At 39.1% G+C, this 21661-nt stretch overlaps 1 protein-coding gene across 1 annotated transcript; it reads left to right on the top strand.

The window, feature by feature from the left end:
• The first annotated feature begins 31 nt into the window (after positions 1-31).
• Positions 32-9346, top strand: cpsf2 (cleavage and polyadenylation specific factor 2). The gene is made up of 14 exons (XM_032585570.1): positions 32-609; positions 1141-1300; positions 1401-1506; positions 1595-1724; positions 1817-1932; positions 2069-2256; positions 3253-3543; positions 3645-3745; positions 4020-4223; positions 4310-4462; positions 4551-4773; positions 7111-7425; positions 7665-7799; positions 8938-9346. Exons 1-14 carry the CDS (start codon positions 461-463, stop codon positions 9028-9030), a joined length of 2364 nt encoding a protein of 787 aa, XP_032441461.1. The 5' UTR covers positions 32-460; the 3' UTR covers positions 9031-9346.
• The last annotated feature ends 12315 nt before the right edge of the window (positions 9347-21661 follow it).

Raw genomic sequence — 21661 nt, 5'->3', positions numbered from 1 at the left:
TTCACCTATGACGTAGCAGCCAAAATGGCCGCTTCAAACCCGCTAACAGAAAAGTCTTGATTTTGCAGTAATAATAAATACTAACTTTAAGGTTACTTTCTTATACTCAAAAGAAGGATATATTTATTTGATGTTATATTCTGTCGCCTTTTGATGTTTTCAGCCTTCTTTTAGTTATCTACCTAGCATGTAGCTAGCATGCTAAATAGCCGTTGCCCGGTAAACGGCTAACAATCGTTGTCAAAGTCAAACTGGATTCATGTTTAATCTTGTTAGATATATTTACGTTTATTCTCATGCAGCTCACGTTGTTTTCCATGTTGTGGAATCTTGCTTTAAAAAACATTTTTGTGTGTCCTTGAAGGATTCTTTATAGTTAGCCTTTGTTATAGACACTCATCACTTAAAGTTGGTTTGATGAAGACGGGTTTGTGCTATTGTTGAGAAAAGTAAAGGAAAAATGACTTCCATTATCAAGCTGACAGCCGTGTCGGGGGTCCAGGAGGAATCGGCTCTTTGCTACCTGCTTCAGGTGGATGAATTTCGTTTCCTCCTGGACTGTGGATGGGACGAGAACTTCTCAATGGACATTATTGATGCCATGAAGCGGTGAGTATTCTTTTATTTTCAGTCGGTTAGATTATTGTTCTCGTACATGTTCTGTTTGATATAAAAACTAAATCAGGAAGGTGCATCTGATCCAAAAGGCTGTTGCCAGAGTTCTGACCGATACCTGAAAATGGGTCAAATTACACCAGTCCCTGAATCACTGCTCAAAAAAGGACAGGATTCAAAATCTTGTGTTCCTCAAAAAGAAAAAAAAAAATCACCCTAAAAAATGTTTTATAAATTGTGCTTGTGGACCACAAAAAAAAATGTTTGAGATACTCACTGAGTTTGCACCCATAGTGCTTTTCAAATATATTGACTGTGCATCAAGTGATAAAATGGTTTTCTACATTGCGGAAATCTGTTTTTTTTTTAAATGTAATCAAATTAAATCAAGTTACATTTCAAGAAAATCTTATTGACTGCTAAATTATGAAAAACTCAGAATAACTTTCAGGAGCTAAATCTAAATTGTTTGTAGAAGCTTCTAACTTTTTTTTTTTTATCTCTGTATTGCATTTTTGCTGTCAGATATGTTCACCAGGTTGATGCAGTCCTGCTGTCGCACCCTGACCCCATTCACTTGGGAGCCCTGCCCTATGCTGTGGGCAAACTGGGTCTGAACTGCACCATCTATGCCACCATTCCTGTCTACAAAATGGGTCAGATGTTCATGTACGATCTATATCAGGTACAGTACTGCAAGTTAAGGTTAGAGGTAAATAAGTGTCTTACTTTTATTTAGCGCAAGAATAGAACTGATTCCTTGAATGCTCTTTTCCTATTCTTAGTCAAGAAGCAACAGTGAAGATTTCACGCTCTTCACCCTGGATGACGTGGACAGTGCTTTTGATAAAATCCAGCAGCTGAAATACTCACAGATTGTCAATCTGAAAGGTGAGATGAAAATCAAGTGACTCCCCATTTTCTATAACCTTACATAAAAAGATGATTTTTTTAAAAAGTAATTTTCTTTGTGTTACAGGAAAGGGGCATGGTCTGTCGATCACTCCGCTCCCAGCCGGACACATGATCGGAGGCACCATTTGGAAAATTGTCAAGGACGGGGAGGAGGAAATAGTTTATGCAGTGGACTTCAATCATAAGAGAGAAATGTAAACAGACACAAAAACATACTTGTGTAAGCAAGATCTTAGGCCGCATATCAGTTGCTAATTTGCGCACTCTTCTTCTCTGTCTGTTCCAGCCACCTTAACGGCTGCACACTGGAGAGCATTAGTCGACCGTCTTTACTCATTACAGATTCCTTCAATGCTGCTTATGTACAGCCACGCCGCAAACAAAGAGACGAGCAGCTGCTTAGTGAGTACCGTAATACGCACAGAAGTCTTTACAGTAAAAAAGCACCTTCAGTTCAGTAAACATGAGACTATATAGAAAACTCTGTCTGTGCCTTTACTAATGGCTGTATCATCATCCTCCTTTAATACCCACAAAGCAAACGTAATGGAGACCCTGCGTGGTAATGGTAATGTCCTTATTGCCGTGGATACGGCCGGCCGCGTGTTGGAGCTAGCGCAGCTCCTCGACCAGATTTGGAGGACGAAGGATGCTGGGCTCGGAGTTTACCCGCTAGCACTGCTCAACAACGTCAGCTACAACGTGGTGGAGTTCTCCAAGTCCCAGGTACCAATCAGTATCACACTTTCATACAATTCAATTTTGGTTTTAATGAAGTCCCAAAGACATTAAGTATTTCAATTGTAGCACAGATATGAGCATGAATGTTGTTGTGATCAGTTTTCTTCCTTAGATCTACAACAAGTAGTTTGTAGCAAATAGTGATTTAAGAAATATAACAAAACATGGCTGTAAAATGAAAACTGACGCAAAATAGCTAAACAGCCGAAAGTAAAATATCCTTGTCTTTATTTTGCAAAGATGTGAAATAAAGCTATTCAGTTAAAAATATTCTTAAACTCAAATTGAAAGTTATATGCTTATTTAAAAATTGCAGAATAATAAATTGTGTCTTTTAAGATCTCAGAAAAATTGTAAGTTGAAAAGATGTGTCTTCAGTTTGCTTTTAAGAACTTTCTTTCTTCCTCTGTAAGTAATGGAAAGATGTTCCAGAGCCTCGCCATATGCTTTACTTATGACTATTGGAATATTTAATAAACAGCTACACAGAGATCTGAGTATTTCTGGAAGCTGTGTCTAGTAATCTTTGTAGTATAAGTGAGATCTTCTAAGAGCATTAAGAGCTTTGCAAACAAGAACAATGGCTTCAAATTAATTGCTGAGTTTAACAGGTAACCATAGCAGAGAGTCTAGCAACTGAACTTTTAAGTACTGCAACTTTGTAATTGTTTTTTGCAGACAAAAGAGCAGAGCAGGAATCCAATCTGCGAGTAACAAAAGCATGGAATAATGACTCTGTTGTCTGTATTGGTTTGAGAGAACATTGGCCTTCCTCTGGAAATATTTTCCTAATGATAAAATTCAGTTCTGGTTAATGATTTAGTGCGTCTTGAAACTGAGGTTTGAATTAAAAATGTCTTGTTGTTGTTTGCTGGAGTGTTTTAGGGTTTTTCCATCATCTTTATTATAAGATTTGTTTTTCTAGTTTTATCACACTTACGTTTATTTGTTTGTGTGTAAAAACCAAACCCATCTCTGTAGGTGGAGTGGATGAGTGACAAACTCATGAGGTGTTTTGAGGACAAAAGGAACAATCCGTTCCAGTTCCGACACTTGAACCTTTGCCACAGTCTGGCAGACCTGGCCCGGGTACCCAGCCCAAAGGTGGTGCTTTGCAGCCAACCGGACCTTGAGTCTGGCTTCTCCAGGGAGCTCTTCACCCAGTGGTGCCAAAATGCTAAAAATTCTATCATCCTTACCTACCGCACCACGCCTGGCACCCTGGCCCGCTATCTCATCGACAATCCTGGAGAAAAGATGCTGGATTTGGAGGTGAGGGAGGTTTTCATGCAGAATCTTCCCTGAAAATTGGTGCCATTTATGTCTATGCTTCAGCATCCCAGAATCATAATTAACTCTTCTCTTCACATCAGGTCAGAAAACGAGTAAAACTGGAAGGGAAGGAGCTGGACGAGTATCTTGAAAAGGAGAAAATAAAGAAAGAAGCAGCTAAAAAACTGGAGCAAGCCAAAGAGTAAGTTTGAATAATCTCTGAATCTTTAAAGTACGGTTACGGGGTGTTGTTTTTTTTAACATGGAATATAATTATTAAGTAAAATATTTGTGAAAGTTAATTATTGTATTTGAAGAGAGGTTAGTAAAGTCCCACAATGTATACGTTTTGATCTAGTAAAAGTACTAGAAATTCAAATATTTACCCCTGATTACAAATGAAAATATGTCATATGACGTACGAGTTATAAGATAGAACTTTAGATAGAATACAATTTTTTTAATGGCTTTTTCAGGGTGGATGTGGATTCGAGCGATGAGAGCGATATGGAAGACGATCTGGATCAGCCGGCTGCGGTGAAAACCAAACATCATGACCTGATGATGAAGGGAGAGGGGAGCCGCAAAGGAAGCTTCTTCAAACAGGCCAAAAAGTCATATCCCATGTTCCCGGTGCATGAAGAGAGAATCAAATGGGACGAGTATGGAGAAGTCATCAGGTACTGAAGTCTGAATGCAAATCGAAGAAAGTGGAGATTCTGTTTTTTAATCACCAAGTAACCCATTGTGTTTGTTTTTTTTAAAGGATTGAAGATTTTTTGGTTCCTGAACTGCAAGCCACAGAAGAGGAGAAGAGCAAACTGGAATCTGGGCTGACAAATGGCGACGAACCCATGGACCAGGATTTGTCTGTCGTTCCTACAAAATGTGTCTCAAGTGTTGAGAATTTTGAAATAAGGTGCGTTATCACTCACAAAGTGAACCACGCCAGTATAAATATCTATAAAACTCTTACAATGACCCTGTGTTCTTCTTCTATGTTATAGAGCGAGGGTGACGTATATAGACTACGAAGGTCGCTCTGATGGCGACTCCATAAAGAAGATCATAAATCAGATGAAGCCCAGACAGCTTGTGATCGTTCACGGGCCACCAGAAGCAAGTTTGGACCTGGCTGAGTCCTGCAAAGCTTTCAGCAAAGACATCAAAGTTTACACACCCAAACTGCAGGAGACTGTGGACGCCACCAGCGAGACACACATCTACCAGGTCAGTCTCAGGAAAATCTGCTTTTAAAGATGCCCATTAGAGAACTTTTTCTGTGTGTTGTTGGTAGGTTTGATAGTCTAGATAAAATCCACATAATGTTTGAGATTAGACTGTGACAAAAAGTAGAGGAGTTCAACTATGAGTTGTGTGTTTCTTCTGCTGCTAAAATAAATTAATTTAAGTTGCATTTGTTGAATCATTAACTCAATTTCTTTTGTTTAGCTGTGTAACCTTCCCATTCGCCGCAGTGTCTTTCCAAGTTTTAAATTCATGTATCTAAAATTAAGGCCTCCCTCAAAATGTCTTAACTTCATTGTAAAATTTGTAAGTTTACCTTGCACCATGTTCCAAATTATTATGCAAACTGGATTTAAGTGTCATAAAGATCAAATTTTGTTGTTGTGCTATTAAATTTATAGATGGTAGTGTGTGTCAGGGCTCTTTGAATCACTATAATTAATTTCAGAGAGCTGGGTTGATTAGTTGGTCTGGTGAGCTCAATTAAAGGAAATGTACTTAAGAAGAATGTTCCACATTATTAAGCAGGCCACAGGTTTCAAGCAATATGGGAAAGAGAAAGGATCTCTGCTGACTAAAATCATCAGATAATGCAGTGCCGTATGACGAGGTACGAAAACATTAGATATTTAACAAAAACTGAAGCGTTATCGTACTGTGAAGAGATTTGTGGCTGATTCAGAACAAAGATGGGTTTGTACAGATAAAGGCATAATGAGAAAGGTTTCTGTTAGACAAATTCATCGGATTAAGAGAGCAGCTGTTAAAATGCCCGTACAAAGCAGCAAACAGTAATTTGAAGCTGCTGGTTCCTCTGGAACCTCAAGGTGGAGGATCCTCCAGAGGCTTGAGGTGCATGACTCTACTATTCGGCCACCCCTAACCAGAGCTCACAAGTAGAAACGGTCAGAGTGGGCCCAGCTGTACATGAAGATTAATTTTCAAACAGACTTGTTCACTGATGACTGCTGTGCAACCCTGGATGGTCCAGATGGACGCAGTAGTGGATTGGTGGTGGATGGCCACCACATCCCAACACGGCTGTGATGTCAGCAAGGAGGTGGTGGAGCCATTTTTGGGCCGAAATCATGGGGAGAGAATCATTGGTCGGCCCCTTCAGAGTCCCTGAAGGTGTGAAAATGACCTCAGCAAAGTATATGGACTTTCTGACTGATCACTTTCTTTCATGGTTCAAAAAGAAGAGTTGTACCTTCCGTAGCAAAATCATCCTCATGCATGACAATGCACCATCTCATGCTGCCAGGAATACCTCTGTGTCATTGGCTGCTATGGGCATGAAAGGGGAGAAACTCATGGTGTGGTCACCATCTTCCTCTGACCTCAACCCTATTGAGAACCTTTAGAGTTTTCTCAAGCAGAAGATCTGAGGGTGGAATGCAGTTCATATCAGAACAGCAGCTCTGGGAAGGTTTTCTGACATCCTGCAAATAAATTCAAGCAGAAACTTTCCACAAACTCACAAGTTCACTGGATGCAAGAATTGTGCAGGTGATATCAAAGAAGGGGTCCTATGTTAACATGCAACTCAGTCTGTTAAGATGTTTTTGATTGAAATAGCTTTTGATTTTAGTACATGTGACCACTTAATGCTGCACATTCAAAGAATGACAGTTTGCAGTCCTTTATAATCCATAAAATGTTTAGAAAATCTGCTGTGCATAATAATTTGGAACAGTGCATTTTGAGTTACTATTTTTGAAAAAAAAATTGTTCTCATGGGGAGCTTTGTTCAGTAAAATTTTATTTATACTGTAATAGTTCATGACTTGAAAATTATACTGACCATCATTTGCATTGACCATTTAAGAAAAACTGAGAAAATATCACTTCCATAATAATTTGGAACATGGTGTTAATACGGTAATCTCTGATCTTTTTGTTGTGTCAGGAGTATTTAATCTTGTATATTTTATGTAGTTCATTTTTCTTGTGGGACTTTTCTGTCAGACAAAAGCTTGATTGCTTCCATTCTGTAACTCCGGGTGGTTGAGGCTACCGCTAACTAGATGCTAATAGACCCTCGCTAGCTAGATAGCATTTTGTAAATCATTGCCAGGTGGCTGAATGATGTATGTCGTCGCTACTGGCTCATTTCTGTTGCCAACCTGCATGATGCTACATGCATTCTGTGCAAAGAATCTTGTGATTATTACTATCTAAAATGTGCAGTTTTCTTTTGTACACTTCTGTCATGATACAAGTCTTACATTTTATTCATAATGGTCTTAAAAGTCCTAAATTTAAGTTGGTGAAACCTGCAGAAACCCTGTAATCCTCTCCCTTTATTTGAACTTAAAGGTGCGGCTGAAAGACTCCCTGGTGAGCTCTTTGCAGTTCTGCAAGGCCAAAGACACGGAGCTGGCCTGGATCGACGGTGTGCTGGACATGCGCGTCGCCAAGGTGGACACCGGCGTGATGCTGGAGGAGGGTGTGAAAGAGGAGGCGGAGGACAGCGAGGTTCCCATGGACACCGCCCCCGAGCTTGGCATCGACAACAACGCCACGTCCGTGGCGGCGCAGCGTGCCATGAAGAACCTGTTTGGAGAGGATGAGAAGGAGATGTCGGAGGAGAGCGACGTCATTCCCACTCTGGAGCCGCTGCCTCCTACTGAGGTGGGCAGCTGTGTTTTTTCCGTTAGGATAGCCATCTAGTACACAGCACTGAGTACTTTCTATAAATTCAACATTAACATTTGCATTTGCATTTATTAAGTCTAAATATTTCTAAAACAGGTCATTTGACTTGCTGAGATCCCCGAGACGATATTATCTTGTGATTTTAAATGTATATGTTCAGAATGGTCTATTAAAAGTTCAGTTTAACTGAGTCAAATATTTCCTCCTCTCCTCAGATTTCAGGCCATCAGTCTGTGTTCATCAACGAGCCTCGGCTGTCTGACTTCAAGCAGGTCTTACTGAGAGAGGGCATCCAGGCTGAATTTGTGGGTGGAGTTCTGGTGTGCAACAATGTGGTGGCCGTCCGCAGGGTGAGCGTCCAACCCCTCTATCCATATCCTCTTTCTGAGCAATCAGAGTATAGAAGACATTCAGCACCACAGATTGTTCAGTTGTTGTCATTTGACGCAGCCTGTCGAGCTTTTCCTTTTGATCATCACTGTTCACGAAGCATTGAGTTTGAGCACAACAGGCTGCTGTTATGGAAAGTAGCCTGAGTAATTGGTGATGAAGAAGTTGACATGAGAAATAATTGTTGTAATTCTTTAATAAGTATATTAAAACAAAGTGGAAGAGAGAAACATTTGGATTTCCAGGAATCAATTTCTGGGTCCCTGCATCTGGCGATCAACTTATGTGTCATCAATTTATTTTGTCCATCAACTTTTTTATCCGTTGTTGTTTTTTTCATGCGTTCTCCTCTTAAAATGGAGAACGAAAGGGAAAAAAAACAACCTTTTTTTTTTCTTTCCTTCCTGTTTAATTGTTCTTTTAGCAGATTCCATATTCAAACTTTGAATATCTTCTCATTTTATTCTGGAATTTTGTATTTCAACTTTAGGAACTGGCTCAAAAATTTCAATCTGAAAATTAAAGAAATTTAAATATAAAAATCACGTTGGAAGCCTTTTTTTTTTTTTAAAGATTTCAAGTTGACACCAGACTTGTTATAAGACACTGAAAGCTGAATCATTTCATTAGGCCTGTACAATTATAATGATTTATCTTAAGAGGCAGAGAAGCAAACAGAGATGACCTGAGTAGAATATAAAATCACCAGTGGAACATGAAAATATCTCACCTTAGGTGAAAGACACAAAAACATCAACCAGGATTTAACCAAAGTACAAGCTGAAGCCAGGATGCTAACAACAAACTGCATAATTGACAAGAACTTAAAATAGTTGCAATACAGAAAATGAAATCAGAGAGCGCTGCGACTAGTAACGATGATGGTTCAGATGCTATTTAAATGGGAAATCTTGATCTGAATTCATGAGACACTTACAAAAAAAAAGCGTCTCCATGAAAGAATAGGGAACAAAGATGTAAAGATGTTTTTCTCTGCAGCGATCTGCTGCACAAGGTTTGTTTATCTCTGCTGAGAGATGCAACCTCATTGCTTTAGGGCTGAGGTGACCTGTGAATCTTTCTGTTCTTTTTGCTCAGACGGAGCCTGGACGCATCGGCCTAGAAGGCTGCCTGTGTGACGACTACTATAAGATCCGGGAGCTGCTGTATCAGCAGTACGCTGTTGTGTAGTAGCAGCAGAAGACGAAGAAGACCCCATGGATGCAGAGAACATTATCTTTGTACACAGACTTTAGAAGGACTTTAATACAGTCTATGCCCTGCGCATTGTTCCATCCTCACTGTAAAACCTCTTGTATATTTCCCCTTTTATACATTAGTTCCAGACATTTTTTTATTGTTTACCTTTATAAAGTGAAAGGCAGATTGTGTACCTTTGTGGACTTCTTCATATGAACACCTGTGAAATTGTCACATTTCTATGAATCCACCCTCTGGGAAGCTATTTTCCACTTATTGTCAGTAAATTGTTTGTCCTGCAAACAGATCATTGTGTGTTTGTCTCTATTATATGTGTTCAGCCAATTTTATTGTGGTAATTTGAACAATATTGTCACTAATATACACTTTGAACAGTACTGTCCCTCTTTATATTGTAAAGATGGTAAAGTCGTTACTGCAGCAGCTTAAGGTCACACAGAAATTTTGTGAAGAAAGAGAAAACATTTATTCATTTTATGCAGATAAAAAAAATCCTTCAAAAAAAAAAAGTTTTATAAAGTAACCGTTGAAGCAAATATTGCTACTCCTAATGAGCCTATAGACAGTGAGTGTAACATTTTTCTTAGTTTAATTTACTTGTTTAAGTAATATCTAGGATATTGTTTCTAGTATTTCATAACCTATTTTCCAGAAGTGTAGATATAATAACACTTAGATGGATTCCTTTTAGAAAATAGCTAAAGAAAATGTTAAGGGCGTAGAAAGAAAACTCTTGGTGTCAACAAGTTCACCCAATCATTAGATGATATCTGAATACCATTCAAATGCTTGGGAGTCGGTAAAAAGCCTTTACTGTCCCACCATCATAAATGTAAACATGTGAAGTTTGTGGAACTTTTAACTAAATCCCTGTGCTTCAATCTGATAAAACCTAAAATATTAGTATATGCCCGAAAATGGAAATTTGGTTGCATTTGATCTTCCAACAGGATATAAAAAAATAAAGCCAAATTAACAGAAAAAAGGGTTCACAATAAGATCAAGCTTCATTTATAGCCATTTCAGTCCACAGATGTACAAAAAGAGAGGAAAAAAAAAAAGAGTGATCTGAAGAGAGAGCATAGGAGAGGATTCAGGACTCTGGAGAGATTATGCAAAGAGGAAAGAGCAAAAATCTCTGTCTGCTAAAACCTTGTGAAGTTAGATGAAGTACAAGTGCTGCTCCTGGTTGAAGGTGATTGCTTAAGCTTAAGAGACAGCTGTACACATAGCTTATATTAAAGGTTCTGTACTAGTGTGGTTGAGATCTTATCTTTCCAGTAAAACTTTTCTTGCACATTTTGTTGAAAGTCTCTCTGCTTCTGAAGCTCTCTTGTTGAGTCCCTCGAGGCTCTATTCTTGTGTCCTTACTATTCTTACTCTGTATGATTATTCTGGGCAGTGTTTTAAGAACTATATAATATGAAAATGTTTAAATTCACTTTCTCTTGACCCATTATTTTTTGTCATGTTGAAATCAAATCCTTGACAAAAGAGCAATAATCATCTTTGCTCCTACTTAGTGCTGTGCTCACAAAAGCGCTCAATCCAAAGCAGTTTAGTAAGATTTTATTATTGAACTCTATTATTTAAGCTAACCTTAGCATTTTGACCAATTTTTACTTATACATTAATGTTTGCATACTGGATGCAGTAAATGCATGTTAGTCAAAATGCTTTGATTCTCCACATGCTACTGACTACATTTTAATTCACCATAGCCTAGTTGCTGAGCATCAGGGTTCAAACCGACGGGCACACTTTGGTAGGCCCCTTTAAAATTTCTTCAGAAAATTTCTAGAATTTTATTATTGTGCACATTTTAAAATATGTTCTTTCATCTTTCTGATTAACTTGTATTATTAATGTGTACGAGCTTTTTCTTTGGGGACTTTATGCACAGGTTGTTTAAAAACATGCAATAAACAGAAACTTGATCTGATTTGATTCGAGCCTCACGTCCTACCAGGTGAACTAGTTACTGCAGCAACAGCAGATGGAGACATTTTTCAACGACATCTAACCAGCTTCTGAATACCCCTATCAAATGCAGCCAGGCCATCTGTAGCACAGTGATGGGATGGCATTGTCACTAAAGTCATAATCAGGATTGGATTTAATTGAGCCTGCTTTTGAGAGCCAGGATTAACATGTAATTCATGAAATGCTTTAACAAAGGAAGAACAAAAGTATTAACTTGAATTTCCTGACTGTTGATGAAACGCCTCAGCGGTTTGTGTCTTATCTTCTAGAATGCACCTCGTCTGAGCCGCTGTGAGGTGTAACAGCTGTATATTAGAAAGTTGATTTGCTGAGGATGGAGGTTGCCTGGCGTGATGTGTCCTCAGCAGCAGTGGTGGTACAGTGACTCGGCTGATTACCTTCGCAGCCTACTGTGAATCCCTGGAGTAGATCCTTACAACGGGCAGCTGTGGAATACCTCTTTCATGGATACACCAAAACAAACCTCTTTTCTTCCCCCTCACCTCAGCCTCTCACATCATCACACATGCTTGGAACAGGATATGATAGCACATGAAGTAATCACAGGGATGGGGAGGGAGGGAAGGAGGATACACATACCCACACACACTTGAGTAGTGAAAGGAATTGTATGGGAGTGTGTGTGTGTGGTTGAATGAGTTAGGCTCAAGCACGGCTGACTGGATGACGTGCAGCCCTGGTTTTATACAGTTGCATAACGCACAGTTTTGCACTTTAGAAACATTAAAATTTAAATGCTCTTTTTTAATCCCCGGTCTCGCTCAGAGACATACAACAAAAACTTTCATGTTTAGGAACACACCCATGATGCTATTGTTTATTTGCCCCCACCCCTCCCCTGAACCCAAGTAACCTGTGACAGACTGGAGCAGAGAGAGAGTGCGGATGAGGAGGAGCTCTTTGTGCCACAGAGCATGCCAGCCTCTGCCCAGTCACCGCTTTTCATTTTGATAATTGACCGCCAATGCCAGAAATGTCCATCAGCTAATCCTCTTAGCTTTCATAATGCTGACTCTGTCACAGAAGCCCCTGTTTTAATGTAACAAGCAGCTAAGCCCACAGCACAGGGCAGAAACGCCTTGGGGGCACAGAGACTGCTCTGCCCCCTGGAGGCCAGCAAGAGACCCGCTTTCAGCTCCACAAGTGCGCTGTCAATCTGTCGGACTGAGTCAAATCATGATTCCATAACCGGGCTCCAGGGTGAACACCACTGTGCCTTTCACACTGTACACGTTGGCACAAAGCTGCACTCAAACAGAAAGCATCTAGTTCCTGAATGTCCATTCATCTGTGCATGTTGGAGAATGAATGAATAAATAAATGAATGAAGTCAATCCCTTTATGAGTTGCACGTCTCTCTTCTCTAAGCAGACCACTTAATACCATTCCACACTGACATCAGTGTGGAAATGTGAATAGGGGACAAACTCCCATAAAACCACACAGCTTTCAAATAAGACATAAGGCACAAAAATCCCATGATGTGCTGCTCAAAAAATGAAGCTGTCACTTTGCCGAAATGGACATCATGAAGATTTTTTATTTTATTTTTGGGTTTATGACAATAAGCACGAGTCAGAAATTCACAGCAGCCCTTTGACGTTGTGAGAATTGAAAAACGTACTTACAATGGAGTTTAAAAACCCAGCCTAGATTATTTAAAAAAATCAGAAGTGTGTCTTTGATAAGGATGCTAATAGAAACACATTCTTAAAAAGATTTTTCACAGGAAATCTGAATTAAGCCATTCTGGTTGTGATTCTTTTAAGCAAGTTACTTTTCACACTTAGACACACAGCAGGAATACTCATGAGAACAAATACAAAGGCTCGTGCTTTCCAGATTATCTACAGCCCTCAAAACGGCAGTTGTCATGTTGCCTTTTGATAAAACAATGGTCTTTGTTGGATGCACTCATGGCTAGGACTGATCCTGTCTGAGTCCCTTGCTGAGACATGTGCTTGTCTCAATGATTATGCGTATGTGGCTAGATATTTAGGACACATCACATGAGACTGTTTTGCCCAGCCAAGGTACAAGCAGCACTTTCTCTTCCTCTCAGAGCAAAACAAACCAGTCGGTCGTCCGTGACTTGAGGTGATGCAAGCCATAGGATCAGGAAACGGGTTTTTTTGGATGAGGGCCGTATCGGCCTCTTAGCAAGCTGCACACAACCTGACGAGTGGTCACAGCCAGTCAGCAGAATGCAACCTGGTCAGCCTGCTTTTTCCACTCAGCACATCGGAGCGACCCGGCTTTATCTGATGTGACACACATGACACCACCTTGAGAGCTGCAAGGAGACCCTGCCGATGATTAATTCCAGCTCAGACACCACAATAAAGATCAGCTTCCCTGTGTTTACCCCTGGAGACGCCTCTGCCAAACTCAGGACTCCAGCCTACTACTGGCTGAGTAAAGTCAGGCTGTGAATCATTTTCACCGAGAGATGTGGATATGAAAACAAGCACTGTCCAGAGTGAGGAGCATGAATCCAGAGAAGTGACTCAGCTCTGTAACAGTTTATCTGAAAGCAGCTTAGTTCAGATCCAATGCAATGGTTGTGAGCAGATCCTGAATAGGTAAAGCTAAAACTTCCCTGGTTTCTTTAAATTGTAAAAGTGAAGTTCAGCCATTATCATATTTTATCCTGGATATGTTAATTAGCTTATCCCAATATTTCCATAGTTCTGTTGTCCAAATATGCCAAAAAAAATTTATTCCTTTACTATCTTCTCTGTGGTGAACTTCAGTCTGGCCTTGAGTGTTTTTCTTAGTGAGCAAAGGTTTCCTCCTTGCACAACTTTCTCTGCAGTCTCTTTGTGACATTACAGATGGCCCAATCAAATTTAAAATCTGTCAGTTATGCATGCTGCAAACCTGACATATGGAAGAGTGGGAAGAATAAATGATTACTGAAATTAAGTAATGTAATTGACACAGAAAATATGTTGAATGAGGTGCTCTACTCAGATGAGACAAAAATGTTACATTTTTGTGTGTGAAGGAAAACTAACACTTACATTACCATGAACACACCATCTCCACAGTGAAACATAGTGGTGGGAGCATCTTGCTGTGGAGATGCTTTCTTTAGCAGAGAAAGGACAAAGTTTAGATAAAGCTACATAGGGCAAAGTATTTTAGACTTTTAGGGAGCAAAAGACGGGCTGCACAGTGGAGCAGTTGGTAGCACTGTTGCCTTGCAGCAAGAAGGTCCTGGGTTTGATTCCCAGCCCGGGTTCTTTCTGCATGGAGTTTGCATGTTCTCCCTGTGCATGTCTCTCCGGGTACTTAGGCTTCCTCCCACAGTCCAAAAACATGACTGTTAGGTTAATTGGTTTCTCTAAATTTTCCCTGGGTGTGTGTGTGTGTGTGTGTGTGCATGGTTGTTTGTCCTGTCTGTCTCTGTGTTGCCCTGCGACAGACTGGCAACTTGTCCAGGGTGTACCCCGACTCTTCCCTGGAATGTTAGCTGGAGATAGGCACCAGCAACCCTCCCGACCCGACTAGGGACAAGGGTGTTAGAAAATGGATGGATGGGTCAAAGCAAAAAACCCTATAAATGAATCCAGAGTTTGGATTAAAGCATATGTTGGTGATTGAATGGCCCAATCAAAGTCCATCCCGGAATCTAACTTCTCCCTTTCAATCAGTTTCAATCATTTTGCAAACAATACAAGTGATTGCAACACTTTTGTATTTGTCAAAAAAAGTTTTAAATCAGGTTTCCTTTTCCTTCCATTTTACAATTATGTAACACTTTGTGTTTGTCTGTCACATAACATCCAAATAACATACTCTATAAAGAGGTTTGTAGATGTTATAAAAATATTTTTGGAAGATTTGACTATAAAGCTTGTGATGGTGCTGAGGATCATTGTCAGTAGACAACAATTCATTTACCAGTGACTTTGCCAACCCTAACTATGACATTGGTACTAACAACCTGATCCCCGCCTACTGGTTGTAAAATGATCAACAGTCAATTCCCTTTCTCGTCACAACATGGAGAACATGAGCAGTGCTGACTGAGAACGCTGTTACGTATGCGCTCAAAACAACCAGCAACACAGAACTGCGCAATTTAACACTATGGGGTGTTATGAATGTCATGATCCAGGCCTAAACTGACTCAGACTTTCAGCTAAAAATGTGATTATGGTGTGGAAGAAAAATAACTTACATTTGCAAAACTATATGGAGAATTTTAGAGCTGCAGAAAAAAATTAAAGATGCATGCAAAGCTTGCACTCACAAATAGACAGATGAACTCAAAATTCAACTAAAAACTCTTTTTAAAAAGTCACTCTCCATGCCTACTTATGAATATTTAGACTTTGACATTAACAACTCCTACTCATCGCCCTCCTACACTGCAACTAAAACTTTTGTGTCCAATATGTAGCTGCACAGGGTGATGATAATCACACAGCAGGGAAATCTACAGGCTGTTCTGATTTTATTGCATGCCCCCTCCCAGTGTTGTATAAAGTACTGAAATCTCAGAGTCAAGTAAAAGTACAAGTACCTCTCCAAAATACGACTTTGGTAAAAGTCGAAGTCACTGACTGAAATGTTACTTGAGTAAAAGTCTTAAAGTATCTGAAACGTCTTGTACTTAAGTATGGAAATTACTGTAAAAATGGATGTACTCAAGTAATGTAATGAAAAGTACAAGTAAAAAGTAAAACAAGGCAAGTGTGAATGACATTTCTTATATTTTGGTAAACTTGTCAAATAAACTTAAAATAATGTACCCAACCAAGTGCAGGCAAAATGAAACCTGCTAATAAATTGTTCCAGTTTTAAAGAGTAGCGCATGTTAATGGTTTGTGGTTTTGAACTTGCATGCCTTTCCTATATTCGTTAAATTTAGTCTAAATTGCTATCGCTATGGCTTCTGTCCCCCATTGAACTAGGGTGACCAGACGTCCTCTTTTTCCCGGACATGTCCTACTTTTCAGACCTAAAAAGATGTCCGGGGGGAATTTAAAAATTGTCCGGGATTTTGGTCAACTGCCTCAAACACATTACATAGCTTACAGTGCATTATAGGGCACGGCGCTGCGTGTCACGTAATCCCTGAGCCGCGTCAGTGCGGGCAGCACTCTTCTGTGTTCGTCCCCCCCACCCACTCGCTGTACGGTGTTCTGATTTCTGATTTCCCCAACAATGGGAGAAGCGAAACAGGTGTATCCTATTGGAGGTGATGAACAAGCCCAGGCAAGCAGGCTACGGACTTTGTTCGGTAGCCTACTTGCTAATCAGTAGGTGGGGTCAAAACACTTTGTTTCTCTCTCTCGCTTTTTTGTAACGAGTAACTAAACCACACATTGAAAATGTATCGGAGTAAAAGTACGCAATTAAGTTCGGAAATGTAGTGAAGTAAAAGTGAAAGTCATCAAAAATTTTCATACTCGAGGAAAGTATGAAGTACTCCAAAATATACTTAAGTAAAGTAGTGAAGTATTTTTACTTCGTTACTATACAACACTGCCCCCTCCTACTTTACCTTCAAGAGATTGCTTTGTAAGGACTTACTTTCACTTGTCCTCTGTTTCAGAGAACAGCTTCCTACATTAATATAGACTTTGTGGCCTGTCTTCGCAGTACTGATCCTATCTTTTCAGAATGAATGGCCAGCATGTTCTGAAGTGAGTCTGAATGGGGCTCTCCACTCTACATTTCCACAGGGAAAAGGTTGCTCTTTGCCTGTCTACCCATCCCTTTCTGCCCTGCAGAGAAAAGAATAATGAAGTTATTTATGTGCTGCTCATTACAAAAGGTTAAGTCTCTTTAAGATATAACCAGGATTTTTTTTCAGTCATATGGCCGAAGCCTTAAGAATCGCAGAATAACTTAATTCCTTTTTATGGAGCTTTGACGTTTGCTAAACTGAATATAAGTGTTCAGAAAAACTAAACTGATGTCTGAAAGAATGAAGTTGTTTACCTTAAAGGTAGTAGGACATTTCAGTTTGTTGTATATTTTTATTTGTTTCATATTCTCTGAAAATTAACATTGGTCAGTGGGGACATGCTCATTTGGCTGACTTATATACTTCAACAACCCATAAAACTTTTCAAAACATCATTTTTAAAACATATTTGCATATTACATTACCAAGACACATGGATATTTCCATTTCTTGATTTTTACATTATATGAAAATCTTTGAGATAAACCTGTGAGACACAAAATGCACCGAATTCAGAGAATGTCCCATATATATTTTTTCTATTCTTTTCTTTTTTATTGTTTAATATATATATTTAGCATCTCAGTCCACACTCCATTCCAGTAGATGGCAGTAATGCACATCTAAACGCTGCTTGCTAACCACCACAAAAAAGAAGAAGAAGGTAAGTTATTGGCTAAGTTGTTAAGAGCTAACTAGTATATGCTAACTGCGTCAACTGGAAGTTATAGCTGCATGTTAACTGCCCTAATTATTAGCTATTTGCAACTTAATTGGTGAGTAGAAAGTTTATTTGCTAAATTCAAACTATATACTAACTGCTTTATGCATTGGTGAGCTGCAAGCTACTTCCTAGCTTGGCAAGTTATTTTATTGAATGTAATGTGGTTACAGGCCTGTCTATTATATATTCAATCTAATGTAATTGCTAGCTGGGAAAGTTGTTTAATTAAATGCAAGCTTGATGTTAAGTGGGCCAGCTATTTGCTAATTGCAACTTGTCAAATCATTTAGTTTTTTTTTAAAATCTCTGGTTAGACCCAAAGTTCTTTGAGGCATATTATAGTCTTCCTCAGAAGATGAAGAATGAATAATTATAATTTAATTGAGCCATACACAATGTGATTTATTTGTAATACCCCCGGACTAAAAAAACTTTGGGATTTTGTTTATCATCACATCCTGCTACAGAATTACTTTCTCGAAAAAAAAAAAAAAATCTAATGAAAGGTTTTCTTTAGTATTAAAAAATAAGTCAGAAGCCACCTACTGCACTCTATTTCAATGCCCATTATGTGCTATGTAACAGATTTTTCAAGAGCTAAAGCAAGTCAGCAGGCATGAAAATCACATAAACGATCAATTTGGTGCCTTGCAAGCATATGACACTGCATTGCATACATTAAAAAGCAGTGCACATTGGGGGTTGTCTGACTTGCCTCATATCAGCAATAAGAAGGGTGAGTTTTCATATTTTGACAGATCAAGAGGGTAATAGAGAGATAACTGTTGCATCCAACAGTACACAGACAGAACCGACTGTTGCTCGATTCTGCCCTGTTTACTCTTCACACCTGAGCAGGCATACAAATAAACCTGAGGTGGTGCCGTGAAATGCTCAACACTCATGATGAATATTAAATTCTTTCTGCAGCTGACTGAGAAGCTGTCAGCTGCAGAAAATTGGCACATATATTTTTTTTATCTTGCTAAAAGAAAAAAGAAATCTCCATTTTTTAAATAAGAAAGGGTTCTTTTGCAGGCTTGAACAGCGACCTGTTTTAATCCAAAATGAGCTTGACAATAGTTGGCAGATAGAGACAAGAAAAAGCTTCTCAAAAAGGGATATGTTCCTCTCCATCTGTCTGGAAGCTTTTGATAATTAATAAAATATTTATTTTTCCTGGACTATCTATGTAAAATTTCTTTTGTGGGCCCTGTGTCACACCATTTAGCTATGATTTTGTGTTTACAATGTTTTCAGCAGATGGGGTTTATAATAGAATGGCAGTGGTCTAAGCTAAACAACACAATTCTGACTTGATTAGTATTTGTTCAGAAAAATCCAACATGTAGACTTCTTGTTAGTTTTGCAAATATCCTTATTTTTGATACATCTCTTTTTTTTTTTCGGTTTGTTTTTTTCCCCCACAAAAAAGTAAGCGAGCAGACTGGCAGAAACGAGGTCAGTCAAAATATTAAACTTGATTTATTTATGTCAGCCACACACCAATAACTGCACCTGCTGTCTCACAGCACCACTGAAAAAGTACAACACTTCTTGAATACGTACAGTACAAATGTCGGTGCTATCCACTTATCCTTTATGATATTGCTGGCTATATGTAACACATTTTTCTTGATTTATGGATTTAATTTTATGTTTGAAAGTACACAAAACTAGTTCCTCTTACTTGAACAGTGTTACTCTTGAAAGGTTTACAGCAGTGGGTCCCAAAGTTGGGGTTGGGAGCCCAGTAGGGGTGGAGTTTTAAGATCCTCTTTAAATAAAAGATAACATTTAAAAAAGGGGAAATAATAAAGCATGTGCTTTTAGGGATGTTATAAAACATCTAAAACACCACTTATACAAAATAAAATATAGAAAAAAAAACTGGTGGCTGCTTTTGGCATCATTTGTTGAACTAACTTTGTTGAATACTTAATAGATAGGCTCATGAGCCTCTTTTATTGTTATTTTGAATCAGAAGCTAAAAAGCTTGAGTACCACTGGCTTAGAGAAAATAGAAATAAAATTGTCCAAATGATTTACTAAATAGGGAAGTTATTGATGACAAAATGTTCTCTGCAAGATATTGTATGTGCTAACTAAGCAACTTCTTTGCTAGTAACAGCAAGAGGTTTTATTAAATGCTAAGAAGTAAGCTAAGAAGCTAGGGAATTATTTCAAACTCACTAAGAAATGAAATGCGTGGAGCGCACTGATTCACAATGCCTTATTGTCAAAATATCTCCACAACAGCAAAAACAACAGTCGCTTATTAAGACTGGAACATAATCAGTGCAAACCAGCGAATAAACAAGATGAATCATCCCAGCAAAAAATGTTGCTGGAGCTGAAGTGAGCAGTTCTGAGTCAAATGGCAATTATTGTGTGACTATCATTGTTAAGTACTTCACCTCTAGTCATTAGTCATTTGCACTTCAAGTATATGACACATGTCTTGACATTTATACCAAAACAACACATTAACATCACTCCAGCTGTTCTTGCGACATCTCTAAAGATCCATTTATTATCTCTTCTGCAGATCAGTGGCTGTTCTTTCGGACCCACTGTACACACAGAAAGACGTGTAAGTTTGACTAAGGCAGAGAGTCTAAAGTAGTGGCTAAATCTCTGTAAGCAGGCCCTGGCACTTCTCCCCAACTGCCTTCCCTACTGTGTGGACAGGGGCCTGCAGGAGACTAATCTCTTGGCACTGGCACGAGTCACACATGTTGTATATGTGTGCAAACGGAAGACCCAGTCTGGTAAAGACAAGTTCTGGCGACGAATTTGGAAAGCGCTGACTAATGACCTGCAATGCCTTCCATGTTCACCCCTCACACAGCCTCTTGGATGCTTCTTGGAAATGACGGTTAATGATTTTGGAGAGCTGCCTTGCACTGTACTGACAAGGACAGTCCTGATCTTATGTAACCCTGTTCCGCGGAAGATTGTAAAGGTTTTGATCCTTTAAATTTAGTTTTTGCTTAAGCGATCAGCAGCGTTCGTGGTGTGAAGTTGACGTTAGCATAACCAATCCATGCATGGATCAAGACAAGCAGAGATGACTGCAGAAGTTTCCCTGCATGCTGTGCTGGCAAAGCTGGAGGCAGCAGAAGACCTCTGTGAATACATGAAGCACAAGGAGCCTCACAACCCCTCACTTGTGTGCTTTTAGTTGCATGACAGTGTTGTGCTCAAGTGCTAACGGACTGTCTTAAAATTTACATAATGCAGATAATTATTCCCCTCATTAGGTTTGTTCTTGCTAAATGAATCCACAGGCAGCAAGTTAGCTTAGTTCAGCATGAGGAAAATGTACACCCCCTCAGAGAAAGTTGTCTTTTGACCCTTATTAGATTTAATTAAACTTGGAAAACAAGTTAACATGTTAATTAGCGGGCTTAAAACGAAGTGCTCATAGGTAATGTTTATTTATTTGTGCTGCCCATGAGCAACTTCAGACTTGGTGTTTGCCGCTACTTTAAGAATTAAATAAGCCGATGTCTCAGCTAGCTCTCAGCAAAACCGCAAGTAAGCATATTTTCCACATGGTAGGTAGTATGCTATACTTGAAGTTATTAAATGCTTCCCTGTGGGAACGGACTCCTTTTTTGAGAAGAGCCTGATAATTATGGCAATAATGGACAGCTGAGTTAAATGTACGTAACTATTAATGAGAAAGTTGTTTCCAGTTATTTTTAGGCACAGTCTATTGCCAGTCTTAAACTTCTCTTTAAATTCCTTAATGCTTTACTCTGAATGTTGACTACTCACTAGATTCCAAAAAGAAGCCTAATTGCTTTGTTTAGTAAAACCCTGCAATTCAAGCTTAAGCCATCTAACACCACATAACAGTTCTCCCTCATCATTTGCATTTGGCTCACTGGACTCTGCAGAGTCCTCAGCTTGACTGTATTGGTGACACAATTGAGAGAGTGCCAACTACTAAACAGTAGTACAGTAGTCGGGGGGTATTGATGCCAAACTGAACTTGAATCTGCTTCAGCAGCTTTTTCACCCATTTTTTTTTTGTCCAGTTTTTTATACCTTGGCAAAATGACATTGTGCAGAATATAATGGTACCTGATTGCAGCTAAAATAACATTTTATGCACATAAAATGGCTTTACTGTTATATTTTTAACAGATGAATACAAAACAAAG

Source organism: Xiphophorus hellerii, chromosome 15 (genome assembly GCF_003331165.1).
Source record: "Xiphophorus hellerii strain 12219 chromosome 15, Xiphophorus_hellerii-4.1, whole genome shotgun sequence".
Lineage (NCBI taxonomy): Eukaryota > Metazoa > Chordata > Actinopteri > Cyprinodontiformes > Poeciliidae > Xiphophorus > Xiphophorus hellerii.
This window is presented reverse-complemented; position numbering and strand designations above follow the sequence as displayed.

Bases quoted from the DNA above. Each gene is read 5' to 3' on its own strand.
- cpsf2 (XM_032585570.1), top strand. From the start codon at position 461: ATGACTTCCATTATCAAGCTGACAGCCGTGTCGGGGGTCCAGGAGGAA. The intron at 610-1,140 runs GTGAGTATTCTT...TTTTGCTGTCAG, and splicing joins ATTATTGATGCCATGAAGCG to ATATGTTCACCAGGTTGATG. The intron at 3,746-4,019 runs GTAAGTTTGAAT...TGGCTTTTTCAG, and splicing joins AAACTGGAGCAAGCCAAAGA to GGTGGATGTGGATTCGAGCG.